General features: G+C 40.9%; 1 protein-coding gene across 4 annotated transcripts in view; it reads right to left on the bottom strand.

Moving 5' to 3' along the window:
* The window catches only part of LOC119647708 (cyclin-dependent kinase 14), a 224,931-nt gene that overhangs the window by 84,249 nt on the left and 123,562 nt on the right, over positions 1-17,120 (bottom strand). For all 4 annotated transcript variants that reach the window (XM_038048795.1, XM_038048798.1, XM_038048797.1 and 1 more), the window contains exons 6-8: positions 15,779-15,953; positions 15,461-15,722; positions 1,329-1,541 (exon numbers count right to left, since the gene is read on the bottom strand). In XM_038048795.1, the coding sequence (XP_037904723.1) occupies positions 1,329-1,541; positions 15,461-15,722; positions 15,779-15,953 (650 nt within the window). The remainder of the gene's footprint in view (positions 1-1,328; positions 1,542-15,460; positions 15,723-15,778; positions 15,954-17,120) is intronic.

Genomic DNA, 17,120 nt, shown 5'->3' with positions numbered 1-17,120 from the left:
CCAATTTTATTCCCACGAGTATTGGGGAAGCAGTCAACCCTGCAACAGAGCCCCAATGTTGCAATGCCCCATGGTTACCTCCAAAGGTAGGGAAGGTATTTGGAGGGGAGCCGCTGAAATACAGTGTAACGTCACTGCAATTCATCCGATAGGCGCGTCGATCCCTTCACCCCGGATTACGGATTTGTTAAGGAGGTTTACTCCTCCTGAACGGGAAGAATCGGTAAGGGAGGACGAACACAAAGGGAAACGTTCTGCTTGTCCGCGGCTACTTATTTACAAGATTAACTTGCGATATTCGTAGCTGACCCGGTGGGTCATGTCATTATCCGCAACCCATGACACGCGCCTGGCCGCATGCAGCTCTGCGTTTGCAACTCAGGTGAGGATAAACCTGGTACGCCAGGTGGCGCCCCCGGGTGGGCACGAACCACCAACCTTTCGGTTAACAGCCGAATATATATATATATATATATGGACGTATCTAAATTGATCTAACGCGTCTTCACATTTTCCAATTTACCCCATCTTCAAAAGCATACACATGTACGTAAAATAATTACCGCTATTACTAACGTACAATTGATACTGGTATACAAATAACTAAAAAAAACCTAAAAGGAAAGAGTCACCGAGTAAGTTCGCTTTTTAAAATGGGATGTGTTCCCGGTTTTCCTCTACGCAGAAGGGATATGTTCCCCTTAATGTGTGTGCATATGTGGGGCTACTTACTGAGTATTATGTATACTCATCTTTCCACCCCTTTCCAGGTAGCGACTCGAACGACGCAAGGAACTTAACCCGGGCAGCCAACGCCTCGACAAACATAATGAATTAGTGTTCTTGTGCAAACGTGTGATTTGTTGTCTTAAAATTTAGTAAAGTCGAGCTATTTGAAAACTGCACGTGTATTATTTTTTTTGTTTTGTATTAATATTTTGTTTTCTCAGTTATATACGAAGAGAAAATCCTGCACAGAGTTTTTTCACATCCAGCTTCCGGTATCGCGACTTGTTTATTTTGATTTCATTCCTTATCTTATCACAAACACTACTTTGAGTGTGAAAAGTTTTTTAACGAAAAAAATCGACTTCCCCCTTAAATATGGGATAGACGACATTGTGTCGATAATAATATTGAATTCCTAGCAAGAAAGAAGATATGAAAGCCAGCAATCAAGAAGTTTCCGAAGATTTCTTTTGTTTGTAATAATGAAATTTATTACTATAATATATAATACTATACTATACTTGCTATACTGTAGAAAAAAATTACAGGATGGAAGGCCGACGATTTGAGACTAGAGCATCTATTTAATTTATACGTACCCAATTTATGTGGCCTGTATCCAGGAAGGTGCGTCACACTAGGCCATGTTTCCTCAGTCGGTGTACCGAGAAGTTTGAATATTTTATCCAGCTGGTCGTATGTGTCTCTGATGCCGGGAAACGTAGGCATGCCTGTTACCATTTCTACAAATATGCATCCTACTCCCCACATATCCAAGGATGTTGAATATTCCGTGCTTCCTAAAAGTACATCTGAAACAAAAAATATTCAGGTGTATGAGTAAGAAGAAAACGGTGAACATTTTTTTGATGATAATACTTGAAGCCAAATAATTTGGTTATTTTTTTAAGAAAAAAGTCGTCAAAATTATTTTTAGAGCACATCATGGAAAAAATGTATGCGTTATACTAGCTGACCCGGCAGACCTTGTTCCGCCTGCGTATATTTGCAAAAATTGTCGATTTTCTTCGGGTACTGGAAAAGTTAACTAATCTGATGATACACTTGCTTATTTACTATGAATGTGCCTGCGGAGTATTACACAGAATTGAGATAAGAATAAGAAAAAATTTGTGAGTATAAGAAATTTTCAATCGTTTAAGTAAATAAAATTTCATTTCGACTGTGATCAGAACACCAAGCCCTAAGGTGGATAAGCCTTAACAGCGGACGCTAGCGAGAAGCTTTGTCCGAAACAAAAAAATGTTTTGTGTTAATTTTGTTTATTGTGCAGCTATCTATAGCAAGTGGCAAAAAACAAGTGTTTTTCGTGTTGTGCTCTTTGCGGGCCTCATATAATTCAGGGGCCAAATAATTATTTTCGGGCCTCGCATTTTCAGGTCGAAAAACAAAGTGTTTTTTTCGTATTACGGGCCTCATATAATTTAGGAGCCAACTAATTTTTTTGGGGCCTCACAATTTACAGCCCAAAAAATAAAGTGTTTTTTCGTGTTACGGGCATTATATAATTCAGGGGCCCAATATTTATTTTATATATACAGGCCTAGACCGGATACCGGTTGTTGCGCCGTAACACGGAAAAACACTTTGTTTTTTTGGCCTGTTCTTCATGTCGTGCACTTTACGGGTCTAATAGAATTCACAGGCAAAATATTTATTTTGCGAGCCTTAAAGAATCCGGGGGCTAAATAATTATTTTCGGGTCTCCCACCGTTTCGCGTAAACACAAATAGACATCCAGAGAATCATTGATGCCCAGCAGGCGCAGATATTCAAAATTGAGGAAATTCGGGAATCATTGTGTAAATTTAAGCAGGAAAAGTGCACTTTGGAAAAGTTCGAATCAGCACGGCTGGAAATCCAGAAAGCTTTTTCAGATTTTATGGCCGATAATATAATAATAGCCTTCTGGAGCAAAACCCATCGGAAGACTTGATATACTTCCGGAATAACAAGCTAGAACTGATGCAAGGCGTCTATGCTAGGGCTAAAGAATTCATCCGTAAAGTTCATAAAACGCTTATCCCCGAGGAAATTCAAGACGACCTGCGAACGTTAGAGGTAGCAGCGGGCGGAGCACCCGTGACTTCGCCAGTGCAGCATGGAATGAATCATCAAACTTTTAGTATGAATTCAAATGAGAGGGTTCCAAGTTGGGGAGCAGTCCCGCGGCCTCGTAAAGAAGCAGGCGAAGACAGCATCCACGGCTTATTATCAGGTAGGGAACGCCCGAAAGCGCCCAGCAGATATGCAATATCTTTTCAAGATGCACAAACAAAAAATCAGGGGGCGGGCGATCCTGAGCTAAGCCACCCAGGAAATCTTCTATCATGGAGTCGAGGGTATCGGTCTCGACCCAGCCCGCCAATACCGTATATCCTGCGTTCAGTGGCGACATTAGTCAATATGAACCATTCCGAAGTGTATTTAATTCGGACCGTGGACCGTCTAACGATGCTTCAAAGCAAGCTAAGAGACGATGCGAAACAGGTAATTGATCATCTGGGGTGTACGGGGAAAATTATCTACAAGCATGGAACTTTCTGTATCGAAGATATAGTAATTTCGGGGCCTTAATAGAAAAGGAGATCCAGGCATTAATGGACCTTCCGCAAATATCTCAAAGGGAACCCGGAACTTTAGGGAAAGTCTTGGATACTATGCGGTCCGTGATATAAAACCTGCGTAAAGCCGAGTTCAACTCGGATGAAGGTGTTCCATTCATTCTGTTTATCCTAACAAGGAAAATGGATGTGCCCACGCGCAGGGATTTCGACTTATTTTTGAAGAATTCGAAGCAACCGGTTATGATCAAAGATATTGATCAATTGCTGGAACACCGATATGTAATTATGTCTCCTGGCTGAGATGGTGTGAATGGGGATCCAAGTCAGAAGATTCTACCAGCAGGAAGAAAGTTCAGAAGGAGGTAACACTTCTTGCTAACATTGGTGGAGAGAAAAATAAATGGACGAAATGTTGGTAAAAAGGGTGACTAAGGGAGGCCTCTCTCAAATACCACATCGATTGAAATTGTTGCTGCAGGGAAAAAAATTGGCAGACCCTGTAACCGAGTATGTCCCGCATGTTCTGGTGTTACTGGGATCTAGCGTCCTTCCACAGCTTATCGTAAACTGTGGATAGTTTCTTTTTCCAAAGTACGAAGCTGGGGTGGATAGTGTCCGCCCCGGCTGAATCGTCAACATCTCAGTACACGTCAGTGCATGTATCAATGGAGAAGTGGGAGCTAAAGTCGAGAGCCTTCTGGGATATGCCGCTAAGTAGAGATGACTCCAATCTAATAGAAGATCAAGTTTGTGAGGAACTTTACGTGAAAACCCATCACCGAAGAGAAAATGGTCGGTACATGGTACCAATTCAATGCCCGCAGGATAACGTAAAGCTTGGGAGATTTTATCATAAGGCAGTTCAACATTTTCTCGCTCAAGGGAATAGGTAGCTAAGAAATGAGGATCACAAGCTCAAGTCTGGGGAATTTATGGCTGAATATTTGAGGTTGGGCCACATGGATGAGGTTCCAGAAGAACTTCGCGGGGATACCAGCGGAAAAGTATACTGCATTCCATATCCAAGTATACTCCGGCGAGGGCTACTTCAACAAAAATATGGAACGTGTTCAACGCATCAAGTCCGACTGCAAGTGGGGTCAGCTTAAATCAGATAATCCATCCGGGTCCAAAGATGCAAAATCACATCTTCGACATCTTCACTAGGATATGCCGATTTAAATATGTATATTCTAGAGACACCACTAAAATATATGGGCAGATTCAATTCAGACCGGAGGATCAGTTAAGACTCAGGACCCTTTGAAGAGCTAAGCCTGAGGACCCAATTAAGGAATATTTCCTGAAAACTTACGGGTTGGATGACGCCCTCTGGCAAGCCATCAGTACGCTCCACCAGGTGGCCGATGATAATGCTCCGGATGACGAAACCCACTGGAGCCTTTTATATGGATGACTTGTTGTACGGGGCATATAATATAAAGGAAGCGCAGGTCATTCTGCGTAAAATCGCAGAGACTTTAGTAAAACGTCAATTTACATTAACGAAATGGGCATCTAATAGGCAGGAAGTTCTGTAGTTAATTGGTAAAAGCCATCAAATAGAGTCCTAAGTAGAGCTCGAAAAAGTAGAGAGCGATCTGAAGATCCTTGGTTTACATTATAACCCCAAGGAAGATTGTTTTCTCTATAGCTTTAGTCCAAAGCTAAATGCCGTATATAATAAAAGAAGGATATTAAGTATAGCCGCTCCCATATATGATCCAATCGGCTGGTTACTGCCAGTCGTGATGAAATTGAGAATCGAAATTCAGCGATTGTGGCAGGAAGGGTACGACTGGGATCATACTATTAAAGATCCAGTCAAGGACTAGTTAGAAAAGGTCTTGACTTCACTGAAATGCTTAAATGAAGTTCAAATCCCACGATGGATTGAGCATAGTTCCGAAGGTGAAAAGATAGAACTTATAGGGTTTAGTGATGCCTATGCAGCAGTAATCTATAGACAGACGAAGGCCAGTAAAGCTTACACCGTGCGTTTGATTGCCGCTCGAGGACGCGTGACTCCACTGAAAACGCTAGTGAGTATGAGTTCCAGGTCATGCACCATTCTAAAGCTTGAATTGAAGAGTGTGGTGCTTCTGGAGGAGTTATACAGAGATGTGCGCAACAACTTAGGAGCGATCCCTATCAGGTTCATAATATATACTGGCTCGGAAGTGGCCCTTTGTTGGATTAGGAGCCAAAAAGCCATTGAAAACAAATTGGTGTGGCGGAGGGTCGCGGTCGTGCATAAGTATTTTTCACTCAGGGATATTCACCACGTGAAGTCCAAGCTGGATCCTGCAGATTGTGCTTCTAGAGGCCTCTGTTCACAGAGATACATAGAACATGGGTTGTGGTTTAGCGTTCTGGTAACCCCAGTTCTTGGAAGGCGAGCTTCCTCTCACAGCATCATACAAACAGACTCCGAAACGTTGGCTCATGTAGGGATGTAGTGCAGGTGAGGATGCTTCCTCAGAAGAAGCAGCTATTCGGAAAACAGACAAAGAGGGTTCCGCAAGGGATGGCAGTAGAAAAATACCGTTGGCTATCATCCCTCAACCCACTTATTGAGAAGCCGACGGGCATTCTGCGCATGGGTGGAAGGTTGGAACAGGCACTCATTTCCTTCGAACAGAAACAGCCCATATTATTAGGTAAATCGTACCTGGCCGACCTAATTGTACAGCAAGCCTACAGAGGAAACCAGCATTGCGAATCGGACTCACATTGCCTATTGTGCGGGAAAAGTATTTTATTCGTGCCCTGCAGCAGAAGGTTAAAAAGTGCATCAGGAGATGTGTCGAATGTATGAGAATGCGGGGAGAAACCGTGGCTGATTTTCCTTCGGGACGAATTAGACCATCTGCAGGATTTGAAAACGTTGGTAAGGAACTATGCGGGCCGTTTCAGATAAGAGCCTTTAATTTACGAACCGCGAAAACTATGAGTGTACGTAGTATTGTTCGTTTGTATGGCTAATAAGACCCTGCATTTAGAAATATGTATGGACCTTATTTATTATTCTCGGAAGTTTGAAACGATACGTGAGACGACTGCCTTCCATATCCAACCTTACAGACGACAATTTCTATATTGCCATTTACACGTGGGAGGCAATACTGAATAGTCGGCCTTTAAATCTGTTATCTGATAATAGCAACGACTTGCAGGTGTTGACTCCAGCTCATTTTATTATTCATAGGAGCCTGCTGTCACCCCTATGGGGTGATGGATTGCGCGAGGAGCTCCCGGCAACAAAATTGCTAATCGATATGATTGCCAAGTTGTTTCCGTAAACAATGCGAGCGTTCTGCCGCAGATGCAAAATGCGACATACGTAATTGAGGGTATAATAACACACTCACTCTAGGGCATAAGAATTACCTCAAGTCCACCATAAAAAGGTCTTGAGCACGTTAGCAGAAGTCAGAAAGGTGAAGGCAGCATGGGAAGGCACCACGTCGAGCAAGTGCTCGACTGCAGGTGTACAAGGTTAAGCTGGTAGCAGTACAGCAGCAGCTCGAGCGCCGAGTACGATCTGGTGAGGCAATTAATTAAGTTAAGGAAATTATTAATATGTAAAATATAAAAATATAAAATCATTATACTTAAATTAAATCAAAAGTCGCAGTTATTATTTCTCCCCCCAAGCTTTTAGGAACCTTTCAGCCACCCTTTAAAAGAAATTCCGTCGGAACATCACAAGCGGCCTGGAGCAAGCGAGCTGAAGTAACATTTCAGTCGGTGTATTTGGGAATCGCCCATCGGTGATGAATCTTTTAAACATCGAATCGCTCCGTCGGTGACGAATCTTCTAAACAGGGTGATAATGAAAAATAATCGAGTTGCCCTACCAACCAGGCAACAATTTTTCCATGAAGTTTCATTTGAACTCGGTCTGGAGTCATCAACTTTCCGGACTAAATAAAGGAGCAACACGAATATTCCACCTGTAAGGCGTTCCATGAACCCAGTAATCAGGAGAAGTTTAGTGACTGGGGATGTCGACCCAATTTATAATGAGGCGTTGACCGCCTTCCCGGTCGCATTCACAGAATATACTGAGATTATCCCAGACGCTAGGCCCAGGATCCCAAAACTAAAGTTTATTTCGGCAACTACTAACATCATCAGAATTTTGGTTGATCGTTTGGCTAGAGAGATTACTGCTACAGAGATTCATAGCCTGGTCTACGGTGCAGCTGCTTCTATTTTCGTCTCCACTATCAACAACTTAGAGCGAACAACAGAGGCACGCGCAGGAGAAATTTACCGTTCTGAGTATTTCGACTCAACAAAAGAGTCGAAAAGTTGAGAAAGGAGATTGGTCGTGTCACGCAAGCACTCCTTGGAAATCCATCACCAAGAGTGAACAGATGCGTTGCGGACATCTTTGGAAACTACCATCTGTCCAATGATATGCCAATCGAAGGAATCCTCGAGGAGCTGAAGCAGAAACTTGCGGTATGATCCAATCGCATCCGTAGGTATCAAAAAAGTTTTCAGCGAAGGACAGACAACACCTTGTTCTTCCAGAACCAACGGGGATTCTACAAAAATCTCGCTATCTCAGTTAGGGAAAGTAACCTCGATCTAGATCAGGCAGAAGACTTCTGGAGAAGTGTTTGGATCGAATCCAGCCGTTACAATTTAGAAGCAGCGTGGCTCCCACACCTTATGTGTTCATGCGAGACCCTCCCCGAAATGACCATGCCTGACGTAACTGAAGTCGACGTAGAAATAGCCCTTGACAAGGTAGGTAACTGGAAGGCGCCAGGAGTTGACAAGATTCACAACTTCTGGCTTAAGCGGTTCAAGAGCACTCACAGGATATTGGCAAATCATTTCAATCAAATGATTTCCGATTCTGAATTAGTTCCAGAATTTTTCACCAAAGGGGTAACTTTCCACATCGCCAAGGAACAGGGTGGCTCTTGTCGTGTAAAATGTCGACCAATTACTTGTCTTTCTACCATCTACAAGGTCTTCACTTCAGTTCTGTGCGCAAACATCTCAAAACATCTCGATATTCATAAATTGATAGCTGAGGAATAAAAAGGATGCGCAAAAGAACAGTGTAGTGGTGTGATACAGTGGAATAATATGGATATAGAATCTGTCAATAAACGGGTAAGGGTAGTTCTTGCAAACAACAACATGCACAATAGAGCTGCCGAGAAATTGAGCATCACTATCCCATGTCATCACGGAGGAAAGGGGTAGTTGATTTGATAACCTTGCACTACAATCAACTGCATTCCCTTCGTGAATTTTTCTTCGAGAAACAATCCTCCAACCAAATACATCAGGCTACCGTCATGGCAGATAATAAATTACCTCCTTTCAACAGAGAATGGGATCCCATCTCGAATGTAACTTCAGCCCAATAGAAGGTTGACATGTGGAAAAGGAAACCCATTCACGGAGGTCATATCAAAAATTTGTTGTTGACTAATGGTGTACTTTTCTATGAGATCGAAGTATTCCTAGCTTCAATTCAGCGGTACATCCTTCACGACTCCTTAATCACCAACTCCCGTTATAGGTTATGCAACCGTGAGGAGGAGACCATCCAGCACATAACACCTGTGTGCATGATATTGAACACTACCGACCGCCAGCAAGATTCTCCATCAAAATCCTGCGTTGGAGTATAACTTAGGGGCAACTTACCATTCTTTTTTAGTGTCTATCTTACGCCGAATGAGACGATGCCGGATTTTCGTTGGATGCTTTGGAGGACACTATGTTAGGCACGGATGGGAGGATCCTGGTTGGGGGTGACTTCAATGCTAGGACACTTGAATGGGGCATGCCTCCCACAGACTGCAGAGGAAAGCGAATTCTGGAAATGGCGGCGAGAACAGGACTGGTAGTTCTAAACATTGGATCCACCTCAACGTTCCGGCGCCCGGGCTGCGAGGGAAGCATTACAGACGTAACTTTCGCGTCGGAATCGCTAGTGTCGCTTCCAGCAGACTGGTATTCCAAGACCGGCCAGACCTGCTGCTCGGCCCATTCAACGCTTGCCTGAAATAGGGCACTTTCCCTGCGCGTTGGAAGGTGGCGAGGCTTGCGCTGCTCCATCAAGGGAAAGGCGACCCCGAATTGCCGTCTTCATATCGCTCACTATATATACTTGACACTGCTGGGAAAGTGCTCGAAAAGCTCATCAGAAGTAGACTCGCTGAAGTGATACGAAGTTTCAACGAACACGAAATTTCAACAATATAGGATATAACAAAGAGCATGCTCTCACCAAGTTTGGTGGAAATCGTGCTATTATGTCAAAGCTTCTTTGCAAATTCAAGACGTGTCAATATTATCCGAAAGTGGATATTCTCACATAATATATGCACATATTATGTGCTACGTACTAAGAAATATACAAAACCTTTCGTACCTGAAGCGTCCAACTTCCGGTTTCCCGACTTGTTTTTCTTGTGGAAGGTGGGATGGGGTTCGTCAGCAACTCTATTTAAGCACGCTTCCCGGAACTAAGTCATGTTTTGGAGCAGAACGTCATGAATCAATACCGGGTAATAATGAGAAACAATCGAATTGCCCTACCAACTAGGCATCAAATTTTCAACGAAGTTTCACTTCTGCTCGGTGTGGAGTCATCAACTTACGGGACTGAACAAAGGAGGTATCTTATTGAGAGCCTATCCAGCCGGGAAACCTGAAAATCCACAATGGTGCATCTATACGAAACCTAGGCATCCTAATAAATCCCATTCCGATATCTGCTCAAATAAAGTTAATGAAGGCATATTATATTTTAATTTTTTGTATTTGGAAAGAACTAAACTTGTATTTTGAGTTTTATTGAATAAGTTACCTAAAATTTTAAGCATATCATTCTTGAAGAAATGAGAATGTGTCCTACGGAAAAATCGTTCTCTCTCTTTAATAGATTACTAATTTTACAAGCAGATTCAACAGCCGAGTAGGTTGTCAAAATAAGCAAACTTAAAGTAAGAGAGCTGTAATTTTTAGAAAGTATCCAACCCAAAAATATGAACAAGTCGGGAAACCGAGAGCTGGGCGCTTCAGGTATGAAAGGTTTTGTTTGCTTCTTATGTGAGTATATTTGAGTGTAGAACTATCCCATTTGTATGTAGCCGGTTAAGAATATGCATTTAGCATGTCAGATTTAGTACTTCGGGTTGTAAATTTACACGGTAAAGACAACTTTGAGCTACTGTAACTTTGTTACTAATAGTATGATTTTGATCAAACTTGGGGATGCTTCATATTATATTTTATACTACTGCCAACTTTTATAACTCTGGAATAAACTTAAGGGGGTTTTACTCAATTTCCCCAAAAATATGGTAATATACTATTATTAACTTAATTTGAACAGATATCGATATGGAGAGTATTTTGAGGCCTGGGCACTATATAGAGGCAACTTCATGATTTTTTTTCAGATTTTTCGGTTGGGCAGTTTCTGAGAATGGGTCCGTTAAAGAAATCATCACTTTCCACCCCTCCCCGCTCTTTTAACAAATCTCAAAACTAAGACCGGCTTCGAAAAGTACTAATCGATACCTTTCATTTCATACCCCACATGACTATATTTGGTGAAAAAAAATTTTATACCACCCTTTTATATGTATGGGGAAAATCGGAGAGAGTATGTGATCTGCTGTCGCCATTACATACAGCAAGTGGCGCCATTTTGTGTTAAGTTTAAGGGGGGCTCCCCATACATGTGAATGGAGGGTGCACATTTCTATTTCACAGAATGTGGCCATGTGCAGTATCATGATGAAAGGACTCAATTAGTACTTATCGAAACTGGTTCCATATTTGATATCGGGTGAAACATAGGGGAATGACAGCTCAAAATATGGCCATCAAAAAGTGTAACAGGTCTCGTTTTCAGAACCTATCTAACCGAAAAATCTGAAAAAAATTACAGTGCTGCATCTCTACGAAATTTAGGCCTCAAAATACATCCGGTTCCGATATCTATACAAATAAAGTTAGTAATAGTATATCTGCATATTTTAGAAATTTACCCGATAGCCCCTTTATGTTCATCTCAGAAGCATAAAATTTGGCATGGGAATAAGGGATAACATAGTGCACGATTTGGTCAAGTTTAAAGAAAATCCAACTATTATTAACAAAGTTATAGGGTTGAAACTTTGCCATTTTTAGTCCTTTGTATATGAATATCAATTATCCAAAAACAGACATGTGTGTATGTAGGTATGTAGCATATGTTTGCTAATATAGTTTGCGGATAGTGTTTAATTCATATAGATATATTTGTAAATTAAACTAGCGGTATTCAATATACGTACTGTATATGTACATATGTATGCTTTTATGAACGAAGTAAATCGGAAATGGATATGTACAGTATTCGGTAATATGCAGTTTGATTGTTTCAGGTGAGAATAACATCTATGGCTGTAATATGTACGGCTTGTAGTTTTAAAAGGTATGAAGGAATATGTTGGATTTGTACCTATATACGGATGGAAAAATGTGCGCAGATGTTTCTTACATAAGATGAACACAAAACCTTTATACCCGAAGCTGCTAATAATATTTTATTCCTAGCGTGAAGCGTATGAGGTTGACTATTGTCGATGCAGTACTTGCCAAATCAAATAATGTATTGGCCCTTGAACAAGTCGCGAAACCGGAAGTTCGGCGCTTCAAGTATGAAAGGTTTTATTTGCTTCTTCTGTGAGTATATTTGAGCGCAGAACTGTCCCATTTATATGCAGCCCGTTATGTGTATGCATTTAGCATGTCAGACTGCTGACTTTAGTGTGATGTTGATTGTTGCAGTGAATTTACACGGTAAAGTCAATTTTGAGCTATTGTAACTTTGTTATTAATAGTATGATCAAATTTGGGGATAACATGCTTCATATTATATTCTATACTATATATTTCTCGAGCTTAGACTTGGTCTGGGTAGAGAGGCTCTCAAATCGGCATCTAGCGTATAAAGTCATAAAAATAAAACTAGGTAGCTTGCTCCTACTAAGTAAGTAGCTTTCGAAATACCTATTTACTAACTATTAAAATATATTGTAGTAGGAGCAAGCTACCTAGTTTTATTTTTATTTAGAAGAACTACAAGCATCGGAACGATAACTATTTTTTGTATAAAGTCATGTTTTGGTCGAACTGCTGCTCGATTCTCTGTCCAATCTTAGCTAGTGAGTTCTCTTCAGTTCCAATTACATAACGATAACATCGAAAATGCCTCTCCCGCAATTTTTCCACGATCAATACAACCCCTATATTGTCACTAAATTCTCGGCAGGTTGCTGTCCCTGACGGTGATATTTCTTGTTTCCCTGGTGGTTGACCATCAAAAGCTCTGTTTTGATCAGGTGGAGACCATCACTCCACTTTTGGAAAAGTTCCTCTGACAGTAAGCGTTACCGCAAAGCATTCCGGACGAGTTTATGAGTACATGGTCAAAGGTCTAAAGAAGCCAGGAATGCAATGTAGAGAGGGCAATGTTTCTCGCGGTTGTTTTCCTTGGGTAATTGCGTTGCGTGTAATTATTCCGACATTCTTGACTAATTCGCCTTGTGATTTAAACGATGATGCAAATAGGTTGTCAAAAAGGCGTTCAAAAACATTCATGGTATGAGGTAATAATCGAATCGTACGGTAATTTGAACATTCTGCTGAACTGCTATTTTTTGTATAGTGGAAGTGTAGTGATTAAGTGGATTTGGACCATGGTCAAAAGACTATTCTAAGTGGCTGGATTCGATCTAGAAGGGAAAGCTATTCCAAAAACCTAAAAATTCGGTGAGATTGAGCGTGAAGGTCCACCCGCGAAAACTGAAGGTGAACCGCCGACACGCGCCTGCTTGCCTCTTTGTTAGCCAGTCTTGGGAATTCGGGGGTCCTAGAATTGGAGAATCCACTCGTCTTTGTCTGGAATTCGTTAACGAGATGAGAATACATTATTGGAGACGGCCCGATCCAGGACCCAGCTGCGATCTCCGATATCCAACCAAATGCTATACCATCACCAGTTCCTCCTTCCCTTCAAAAAGAGAAGATGAGAACGAAATCCGCGCCAATCTAACCTTCGATATTTGAAGTCAGAAAGTTAACCGGAGACGAAGTACTGAGGACAGTCAGCAAGTTACATACCTTTGTTTCTAACAGAATACTCTCCACCAAACAACATCTTTCTCCAAACAACGAAGAAAAGGCGTCTCTGCAATCATCATGAGCATTAAAGCGTGAACATTTATTATTCCATGTATGGTATCAGAAGCCAGAAAGAGTGAAATATTGAGGGCAACCGGGTATAGTACCTCCCTACAATTCTTCATTTCCAACTTAATGCGCGTTCCCTCCGCTTCCTTAATCCGAAACAAAAATAAAAACGTTTTGTCTTGCATGGCACTGAATCCCCTTTCATGGCTACTGAATGATGCTGGAGGGCATGGTTTTGCAATAAAGTATGGCCTACGTGCTAAGTGCGAAGTGACACATTTGATGTACTTTGATGACATCAAGCTGTATGCTGGTTGGTCTGGTTCAAACCATGCAGAAGTACCCCATTCTGCATACGTGCTCGATGTTGTGGGGAGTCCTCGACGGATTCTCCCATTGACCTACCACCGCCACTACCACAAACGCCCTTTATAATCTAAGTAGGTAGGATCGACCGACCCTGAATGTTTGGCTTAGTATTAGGTAAAATCTGCCACCTGGCGGGATTGCGACAACTCGGATAAAATAATAAGAGCCAAAAACTCATAGACAATCAGCCTCTTCCTTGCCACAAGACAGAAAAGATCAGTAAGCACGCGACGAAATCTGGAAAGAATCGTAATTCACAGAAAAGTCAGAAGAGAGAGATCCCAAAAATTCGGCCGGCACAATCTTCTAGTCTCCAGCCAGTAAGGCCCGTTTTCCAGGGACTTAAGGAACACGTCCTTATAAGACTTAAAGTTTCAAACACAACACAAATGACGATAAGGGCAAGACATTTCTGGGAGTCTGGACTCATTTCCAACAACCCCTGAGAGGTTTCCTCTACGAAGTCTACATTTCAGCCTGGAACAAAACTAAAATTTGAAAAATTAAATTAAGTGGACGGGGAGCCTAACCAAGAACAAACTTGAGAAACTATTGTTATTCTATCCGATACACCAAAATGACGTTGGGTGCTGGAATAGGCTATTTTGCACTGATTAATCGGAACCAAACGGATATTGGGCGCCATTGGTAATGACTCTATGAAATTTGGCGATGATAAACAATTTTCCTGTGTGGCCGGAAACGACTAAGAGGAGAGAGTTATTCCAAAATCCTAAAAATTGACCGGAAAGGTCCCCCCAAAAATACTGAAGCTCCAACGTGCACTACAATTTTTTCCCCTTTCGGAGGTTTTCGCGGTGATGCCGTCAACTTATAGGGATGGAATACCTATGCGTCGTATGCGTTGGAAGAATAAAATGAACGTCCGCACCTTTTGTCGTGCCACCGATTTAGAACAGGATCACACATATCGCAGAATAATATTGTCCGCAGATAAGTCATGTTCTCGAATAACGTTGTCAATCAGCAACGAGTTATAGTGCAAAATAATAGTCTTCTAACTAGACAACAAAGTCGCATTTAAGCTGGGCCAGGAGTTATCTATTAACTGGACTGTCAAAAGAGCAACTCGAATACTATACTTGTAGGGCAGCCATGAACGCAGTAGCCAGAAGAAGCTTAGTAGGTGGGAATGCTGACCTAATTCATAATGAGGTTTTGACTGCATTGATATAATTTCGGATTATCTTTTAACTGGCGAGACTATTGCAATCGGCGGAGGGATCGGATAGCAAGAGATTCGTTGAATTGAAAGTTCCCTTCCTTCTTTCCTCCTGTTGATGAGAGAAATTCCATGACTCGAAGGCTTTTTAAGCCGAAAGAGCTAGCGCGAATTAATGTGTTACATGACTCCAGGCTAGTTCTCTGATGATGATGAGTTCTCTCGCCCTATACCAACTAATCGTCAATCTATACATTACTTTTTCTATTCTAAAAAAATAAGTGATACCGCGCTTTCTATATACCCTATACATATATACATAATATAATAGGATAACGTTTATGAAAAATTTATAAACAAATTTTACCTGGAGGACGGTACCATAAGGTAACCACTTCGTGTGAATATGTATGACTTGGAACACTTTTAGCTCTAGCGAGTCCAAAATCTGCAAGTTTGAGTTCTCCTAGTTCGCTAATTAATAAATTTTGGGGTTTTACATCACGGTGTAGCACTCTGCGTTTATGGCAATATGATAATCCACGAAGAAGTTGAAATAAAAATAAACGAACATTGCGATGATCCAAACCACCAGCATGCTTCTCCATATATTGGGATAAATCGGTATTCTGAATGAAAAAAGTTTCAGTAATAGTGAAATTTGCAGCTATTATATATTACGTACAACATATTCGAATACAAATGTCAATGTTTCGCGGGTATGTACAATGTCATGCAAAGTCACGATGTTTGAATGCTTAAGTTCTTTTAATAACGATGCTTCGCGAATTGCAGTGAACGGTGCACCCTCTTCTTCCTGCAGTCGGATTTCTTTCAAAGCCACAACTTGATGAGTCAAACTGGAATTAAAATCGCGGGAAAAAAAGAACATATTTTGTAAATCCATGTAAATCTATAAAACCAAATTGAAGAATAACAAGATATATGGTGCTGGACAAAATAGTCAGTAGCTATATTTTTTTTATTTAAATTATCGAAGCGGAGTGTCCGGATGGTTCAGTTGTTAGAACGCTAGGCAGTCGTAGTGGAGGGTGGCTGTATTTGGATTCCTGGCTCTGATCCAGCTGGCTTATCGCGCCTGCCATTGTTATTCTCTATGTTGAGATATTTATTAACTAACGAAAAAAGTCAGAGAACCTGAAGTTCAAAGATTTTGCATTTTTCTCTTGTGTGAAGCTTTCAATGTATAGTTTCCCATTCATACATAATTAAAAGTTTGAAATATTCCTTCGTGAATTTCGAAACTCAAAAGATATACCTACATATTATATCTAAGTACGTACATATGGAAGTATGTACATATGAAGAATTATTATGGTCATCCTAAACAAAAAACCTTGCCCATTACCGAATTCTAGTGTGTACAGTAAATTCATATATATGTACACCACTGGATTCAGCGTACGCACCTAAATATTTTCGCTTTGCTTCTCAGAAGCGAATATCACTCGAGAAGTTACATATAGATTCATCTGAATTGGATGCTACCCGTACAATTCGAACTCATATAAAATCATATACAATATGGTGCAAAACTGATCCAAAGAATATCACGAACCGAAAAAGTACTTGAAATCTCTTTGAATGTGTATTTTATGCACAAGCATCGAATGTGATATTTGAAAAAGGGCGAAGGGACATTTGAATAAATACTATATTTTCGGATAACCAAGATTGGTGCAAACCTAATCCGATTGTTAACTTTTTTGAAACGAAAGTGAAAATTTCACGCAAAATTAAACACTTTGACCCACTGTAGCTTTGTTAGCAATGGTAGCACTTTCCTGAAACCCTCCAGCTCTTTATTATCTTATATGCTTACGTCGTATTTCGTATTACTAGCATGAATTTACGATGGCATTTTTGATAAATTTCCAAAATTTAGTAATATATAATATAACATAGGTACTATTGTTAACTTTATTTATTTGGGATGTATTTTGACGTCTAAATTTTATATAGATGTTTCAGTGTCATTTTTTTTTCCAGATTTTCCGGGTGGATAG

The sequence above is a fragment of the Hermetia illucens genome, chromosome 2 (genome assembly GCF_905115235.1).
Source record: "Hermetia illucens chromosome 2, iHerIll2.2.curated.20191125, whole genome shotgun sequence".
In the NCBI taxonomy this organism is placed as follows: domain Eukaryota; kingdom Metazoa; phylum Arthropoda; class Insecta; order Diptera; family Stratiomyidae; genus Hermetia; species Hermetia illucens.
This window is presented reverse-complemented; position numbering and strand designations above follow the sequence as displayed.